At 37.1% G+C, this 8,034-nt stretch overlaps 1 protein-coding gene across 1 annotated transcript; it reads left to right on the forward strand.

Annotated features, from left to right (window-relative positions):
• Positions 1-520: 520 nt before the first annotated feature.
• On the forward strand, positions 521-6,279 carry LOC135213030 (mucin-2-like). Its single transcript, XM_064246842.1, has 7 exons — positions 521-661; positions 779-911; positions 1,277-1,447; positions 2,072-2,134; positions 2,290-2,395; positions 2,797-2,922; positions 3,655-6,279. The coding sequence occupies exons 2-7, from the start codon at positions 789-791 to the stop codon at positions 6,102-6,104; spliced, it is 3,039 nt and encodes a 1,012-aa protein (XP_064102912.1). The 5' UTR covers positions 521-661; positions 779-788; the 3' UTR covers positions 6,105-6,279.
• Positions 6,280-8,034: the final 1,755 nt, after the last annotated feature.

The following is an 8,034-nucleotide window of genomic DNA, read 5'->3' on the forward strand; positions in this document are numbered from 1 at the left end:
AGGTTGCGAATTTGACGGCCAGCTGTATTCGGACTGCTCTGAAATATCTGGTCAGTGCTTCACCTTGATTTGTCGTAAAGGGAAATGGGTAGCTGAAGGCTCGATCAACGATTGCTGTGAGTAATTTTATTGAGTTTTTTTAATTCTGGTATAATAAAACTAAAGTGCTTAACGTTATAAATAGAGAAAATGTTGGATATGTAATGGTACGTGCCTAGTAGCAGAGAAAATGTTTGCTACATTACAAAGGTACATTCATATGCATGCGTGTACGTAAATCATTGTCCGTTCTAAATTACTAGGAGCATAAATTAGTTCAGAGAATGCTTTGTATTATAATTTTTAAATTTAAATTTTCTTTGATCAGGCAAGCACTGTTGTGTTCAACGACCCCCACATTTCCAATTTTAATTTTCTTTGATCAGGCAAGCACTGTTCTCTGTTCAACGACCCCCACATTTCCACCTTTGACGGTGTACGGTACGATTGGCATGGAGTCTGTAATTACTCAGTTGCCCAGGAAGGCTTCAGTAAGCAGCCCTCTTTCGGAGTCTACAGCGATTTCAACGCCTGCAATGGAAGGGCGTCTTGCTTGTCCCAGAGCACATTTAAGGATAATCCCAATACTGCCATCACTTTGAATAATTATAACGTGTTTACGGTAAAGTTTGTCTACAGCTGGTTTGATGTTTTATCCTTTGACTTGGAGTATTTTGAATTAGACAATGTACATGGGTAGTCTGGTAGTAAAGTTAATGACCAAGGCCATTTGTTTCAGATAATTGTGAATGGAGAAAAATTTGTGGTACCTGAACAAGGCGTTCACGCAGTCGCCACATCTGGGAGTTCATCCAGTATTTGCGTGGAGGGCAGACGGTTGTATTATTTTGGTTGGGTCATCCAAACTTTCTGTGAGTTTTCATTCAGGTTGTACATGAATGTTTTTTTTTTTTTCGCCTGATAAATGGTACATAACTTGAAATAAAAGTTAAATTTTTTTTTTTTAGGGCCATTGAAAACATTGGACTTAAACCTCTGAATAGCTGCAGCATTACATCAGCTTCTTTGCAGTCCTTACGGCCCCTAGCTGCAATCCCTGACATTCCTTTTACTGTACTTAGTTCATATCTTGTTTTACTTTCCACCCTCCCAACAGTTGTTTCATAGTGCAACTGCGAGGCTTTCCTCTTGTTAAAAGTTAACTTCCCAATTAGGTTCCGGTACTTGTGATTTTGGCCTTAATTTTATATCATAATTCAAACTTTTTAATTTTAAGGTAATGCACTGCCCACATCGTCTCGACGTCTGGGCTCATCCAAATCTCGCCGAAACTGTGTACGGACTGTGCGGTAGTTTCAACTATTACCAGAGCGACGATTTCACTGCACGTGGAGGCAAAGTTCACCCTCTTACCTACTGGCCCCTTGCTTTCTGTCATTCTTGGTTGGTAAGTAGTTCTGTATTTTAGTTAACTTTGGTAGTAATTTGGTATTAGTTGGTGTAGCAAAGATAAATTTATTTTCAAGATTGTCTTTATTTTATCTGGGGGTGATTTTATCTGGGGGTGTGCCTGGGGAGGAGTAAGTAATTCTTATATATTTGATAAGATTTAATACTGCAACAACTCTTAAGTTAAGGATTTTAGATAGCTTAAATTGCCTCCTCCCTTATAACATTGTACTCTTCTAGCTGTTTGATGCTGCACTCTTTTCATCAGCATAGCTTTCTCGGTTTCTTGTTTTTATGGAAGTGTCGTAAGTTGCTATTGAGTGCTATACCCATGTAATTTTGGTTGCTGGACCTTTGTGAAGTTTTACACATTATTTCCTTAATTTCCTTTTATATTCTAATCTGTCTTAAATGAAATTTATCTTAGTGCCTTTTTAAATTTTGCCAGAAATTTTAAATTGAGGCACAGAATGAAACTTAGATTAGAGACTTTTGCATCCCGGCGTAGTGACAACTACCATAATTATTCTTCAAAGCTAGCATAATTATTCCTCATTGGATTATGGGAGGGAAACTTTAAGAATATTAAAATTGTTAACTCTGAATTTCTCGTCCTACCTAGGCCTTTGAGCAGCCCAGGTCGCAGTGTTTCGCAAAGTGTGAAAAGTGCAACGAATTGGCTACAGTAAGTGCTTTCTTGGAGTTTGCTTATGAATGCTTGATAGTTTTGCATGTTCAAAAGTGTAACCATTAAGTGTACCAGATATTGACAAATTCTAAAATTGAATTTGAAAGTTAATACATTTAATTGTGGCTATCTACATAATTTTTAAATTTCAGATCGACCCTTGTCTTGCATCAGAAAACCAAAGGAAAGGATACTTAGATACTTGTAGGAGGTTTCTTTCAGTGGCAGTGCAACCAGAACAATTCGGTCATAATGTAGGTGAGTTCAGAGTACTCATGCTCTCCTAGTTAGCTATTCGGATGGAGGTCCTGTGCTTAATTCACTTTTGCTGATGTACGGGAGCTGTAGTTACTCTTGAAAAGTGGGTAAGGTTTGTAGGTTAAAGCCCACTATTTGTAATCCGAATTATTGTAAGAGCTTTCCACCATTCTCCAGGAACTGGATAAGGCTGAAGATTTTTTAAGTGCGCACTGTTCCTTGTACCCATTGTTAAATTGTTAGGATTTTTGTAAGTAGCTGTTAATCCCTTAGTGCCGATATCCAAATCAATAACGTGGCGTTGTTCAGATAACAATGTAAGCTAGCTTGCATAATCTGAGTTATGGGAGGAAACCTAGTACTGCTTTGAAATAATTTTTGATTTTGCGTACACTTTTCAGACACTTGTATGTTCGATATTTGTATGATGTATCAGAGTGGCAAGAGCGCAGCAGAAGTTGAAGAATGGCTGAAGGAAGTGCAGAATATTGCCCGTATCGGCAAGAAAATCCTCGATAACAACAGAGGTGAGTTTTGCTACACTTTTAAGTTATTGGATGGTGTTAATAATGCCTGAAGTATTGGCTTGCCACGTGTTCTCCTTTTAAATGTACTCTGCAGATTACTATACTTTTAAGCATCAGCATCCTATTCTCGTGTCTGTTATTAACTTTGTCTTTGCATTAATATTTTACTATTTAATTCAGTATATTAGAATTTGGTTATTAGTCATCATGGTCAGCATAGCAATAGCTGTTCTTATATATAACTTACTGATTAGTTTGACTCGCAAGCCTTATAATTACTGTTAGTATAAATGTAAAACCTTATATTTCATTTTAAATAGTTTGAGATTGGTTTGAGAATAGATAGTAAATAGTTTCAGAAACAGTTTACAAGTTTTGACATTACTCTAAGCACATAACTAAGCATGTAAGTGGTTTAATAAGCAAGGAGTTTTAATTAAATTTGAAGAAACCTATAGTTTAACCTAGAGAAATAAAACAAAGCTTTTGAGTGAAGGTTAAGTTTGGTCTTTTAAAGGTCTTGCATAGACATGTTACATGTAGGTAAAATCTATTTTAAGTAAACTGTTTCCTATTTTGAATATAAGTCAATGTATGACTTAGTAAATAAGCAAACTTTGTCAAAATTTTGATATGTCCACAAATTTATTAGCTTGCTTAATTTCTAGAGTAGTTTTATAAAGGAAGTTACCCTTGCTATTTTGACTAATATATTTTTCTCTATCACTTAAGAACTAGGGTTTGAAAGAACAGGCTTCAAACCGATGGCAGCGCCTGGAGAAGAAACTTTGCCTTGCCTTGAAGTTGACAGTGTAACAAATAGCGTTTCGACTACTTTCGTAGTTTGGACAATCTATGGGGATGTCACCACAATTTATCCTAATTCTACAAGATACAATGTTATAACTTCTACCTCTGGTATATATTCAACATATACTGTAACTGTTACGTCGGTTACTACATCTCGAGTTGACTCTACTGCAGTGACAACAGCATCGTCAATCACTACGTATACGTTGACTACTACAAGAACTGATGTAATAGTTTCTTCAACAGTACTAACCTCTACCACAACGTTAGTTCAGACAACTGAAATAACAATTTCGAGGCCCATAACTACTACAGTCTTATCAGGATCTGCTCTTACTACAATAACGAGAGTAACCACAGTGCTGGATGTGTCATCGGTTCAATTAACCCCATCAGCCTTAACAGAGGTAGTTATTGTACATCCTGTGACCACTGTTTACACAACATCTACAAGTACAGTTCAGGTAACAACCACTACAACAACTATTGTATTGACAAGGCCTACTGTGACAACTGTCATATCTAGCACATACTACACAACTGAAGTTAGAACATCAGTGAGAGTGTTTCTCACTACAGTTACCTCCAGACCTACAGTGAGTACCTATTCAACAGTCAATATAGTCACAACACTTACCCTTACTGTACCACAGATTATCACTTCAAGTGAGTTTGTAACATTGACAACATTCACTACCCAGACTATAACTTCATTAACTACAGTCATCCTTCAAAACCCAATAACCACCACATTAACATCACTGACTACATTAACACTGGTAACAACACCAGTCATCACCACATTTACTACATTGACGAGAACTAATGTGATCACAAACACTGATACAGTGACAAGAACTGAAGTTAGTACATCTGTTCTTGTTTCCCCAATTATTAGTACAGTTACAGCTACTGAAACCAGTGTGACAGTGACTTCTCCTCTGGTGATCTACACGACTACGTCTCAAACAGTAGTTACCACTACTGCTACAGTAATAGATAACAAGGCAATCACAATTGTTTCTTTCACTACTGTTACTAGTTTAACTAGACCAGTGACCACCAGTATCATAACCTCGATTACCTTGTCCACTCAAACCCTGACCAGACCGATAACAACGGTTATCACTTCGACAGTAATTACTAATGTGATAAGTCAGACAAGAGTAAGTCTAACTACTACAGATACCACACTCACGACTGTCACATCAGTAACAGAGCCTGTCTTGACTGTTTATACGACTTTCACAAGGTTTACCACAACAGCCATTCTTTCTACCACTACTTTCACAACCCTTGTAATTACAAGGCCATTCATAACTACAATAACAACCAGTTCAACATTGACTACAAGTACTAGTTTCATGACTACTACATTGGTTACTGTAACCACTGGGACAGTAACAACTATTGTGAGACCTACAACTGTTGTTTTTACTACAATGACAATTGTTACCAGACCTATTCAAGTAACAACTTTAACTACTATCACGACATTGACAAGAACTGCTTTCACTACTGTACTGACAGTTACTACTTCAACCTTCCAGGATGTAACAATACCTGTAATCTCTACGTTTACTACTTTGTTAACTACCTCCACATTTACCCTTGTAACACTAACAAGGACAACAGTTACAGAAACTGCCGTTCTTACATTCAGTGCTGTATATTCAACTGAAATATCTTATACTACAATTACTACCACTTACTTTCCACCTCCTTATGTATCTACTGTCATAGTTAGCGCTACTGACACCTCTTTTATTACACAAACTGCAGTAGAGTCCTTGATAACAAAGACAACATTGACATCTACAACAACAGTGTACACAGTTTCTAGTCCTATTACTGTAACTACTATCATAACTTCAACTACTGTAGATATTCCAGCAACAACACTTACTGTAACAAGCGTTTTGATTTACACAGCCAATATTCCAAAACATATAACTCAAATCGTTGGGGTGACAACATTATATACCACTATATCTACCCCAGTAACACTTCAAATTCCTGTATACAATGCTATTAGTACTACTGTAACTATTTCTACTTACACTACAATTACAAAGCTTACCACTGTTTTAACACTGGAGAGAACTGGCACTGCTACAGTTACAGTTCCGTATGTTAGCACTGTAATAACAACAGTAGTTCAAGAATATATTACCACCAGGCCACAATTAACTCTGGTAACCCCAAGAACTTTCAGCACTACCCTGACCATCACAGCACCTTCTAGAATTACATTCAGTCTAGCCACTCTGCCAACAGTGGCTATCTGCCTACCAACTGATGCGGTTTATAAAACTGTAGCTAGGCTTCCAGAGCATTTCCCACTTCCACTTATTCCTGCTGGGATACCATAATATGTATGCTGTTGTCTCATTAGTTGAACATGAAACAATTTGCTAACCACGTCTGTGATGTGTAACTTTTTGCTAATATAATTTTATCCATTTTTATCTCTGGAGTAGTCCTTTATTTATAATCCTACAGACTTGTTGTAGAGTTCTTTTGATAAATAAATTTTAAGTAACCTTGTATTTTTTATTTTTACCCTTACCTTCCGGCAATGTTTTTGGCAACAACTTGTGAATGAATGGTTCTTCTCTGGTGTAAAGGGCACAACCTTATCTGATAAGGTGTCCTTGGTAGTTATAGTCTGGACTTTGAAATTTTAAGACTTTGTGAACTTAGTAGCTTGATACCTGTAATTGTTACGAGCTGCTGTTACGAGCTGCTGTTATGAAGTACTTTATAGTCCATAATAAATTTAAAGGGATTTTAGGTTAAAATTTGTTAATCTGTCATGGTCTATTTATGGAAGGTTTGCCATTTATCTTGCTAAGAGTTGGTCGGAAACTGCATGAAGTAGATGGAGTTAGTCTGTGGCCGCGAGTTCGATTCTCGGGCATTACACGGGTTAGATGTGTATTTCTGGTGATAGAATATCTAAGGCTAGTCACATTTATCTGGTAGTGGTAGTAAGCCATTGAAAGATTGTCTTCAGTTATGATTTTTTATTAAACTTTATTGCAGCTTTGCTTTGAAAAGCTGCAAATGATCTCTAAAAGCACGTTAAAACTACAATCTAGATAGTGACACTGCTAGAGTGTGAACTGAAGAGATATTGGTGCCATTTTTTAATAGAAGCCCTAGCAAAAAGGTTAAGCTGTTTAAAGAACAGTATGAAAAAACTAAAGGAAAAAGATCTGGAAAGTACTGTATCTCGGAAGGAAACTAAACTCGAGCAAATCAACTGAAGAGATTAAGCTGCAGTTTATGGTGATTGTCAGTGAACTGAAGCAGGCACCAGTAAGTCTAATTCAGCTGATCTAACAGATAACATGAAAGGTTAAAACAAAACCACAAACTGACAAGAATAATGTAGTACTGATCAATAAAAAAAAAAAAAAATTAAAAGGAAGCGGTGCCTAACATCAGTGTGTAGAATCTTGGTAGTGCAAAAAGATATTCTTGAAACTGATTGTGTATACTGATGTAGGCATTAATGACTTAAAAATAAGAGCCAGCAACTCTCGTATTAGTAGTGACAGTGATTAGGGTCACTAGGTCTCTTAAAAAGCGCTTCAGTGGCGTGGTTGATATGGTCCTTACCTGCCACCGAGGTGGCCGCGAGTTAGATTCTCGACCATTCCATAGAGGGGTCAGAGATGTGTATTTCTGGTGATAGTTCTCTCGACGTAGTTTGGAAGTCGCGTAAAGCCGTTGGTCCCGTTGTTGAATAACCAATGGTTCCATGCAACGTAAAACCACCATACAAACTTTAGAGTTGCATGGTCATGGTTGGAGATAACTATTAATAGAAAATGGTCTGATGTCGCAAAGGGAAGTGGAGAAAAAAATATTAGTTGGGTCATTTTTTTTAATTGGTGTGGTATGTGTTTTGTCACAAAGAAGGCATATCTAAATCCCAAGTCTTCAGTAAGGGAAACCTTTTTTGGAAATTCATTTGGAATATAATTATGCCGGGTTTTTGTTACTACATGCATTGAAGTTGCATAATTGTCCTACCTTTGATACCATGGCAATATTTGAATCGAGGGAGCACACTGGATTTAAGCCAGTTATTAAATCATTATTACTACAGGAGAGCCAACTGAAATACCAAAAAGAGGCTGAAGAGCAGTGTCGTACCTGATATGATATGTTCATAGAGGAGTAGAATTGGTTCCTATAAGAAATGCAACAGGGAAGGTATACCAGTATGTCCGAATGATTTTCAACTTGTCCCTGGAGAGACAAAGGTGCTGAACTGTGACAGAAGTGCCGAGG

This window comes from Macrobrachium nipponense, chromosome 42, assembly GCF_015104395.2.
Source record: "Macrobrachium nipponense isolate FS-2020 chromosome 42, ASM1510439v2, whole genome shotgun sequence".
NCBI lineage: Eukaryota > Metazoa > Arthropoda > Malacostraca > Decapoda > Palaemonidae > Macrobrachium > Macrobrachium nipponense.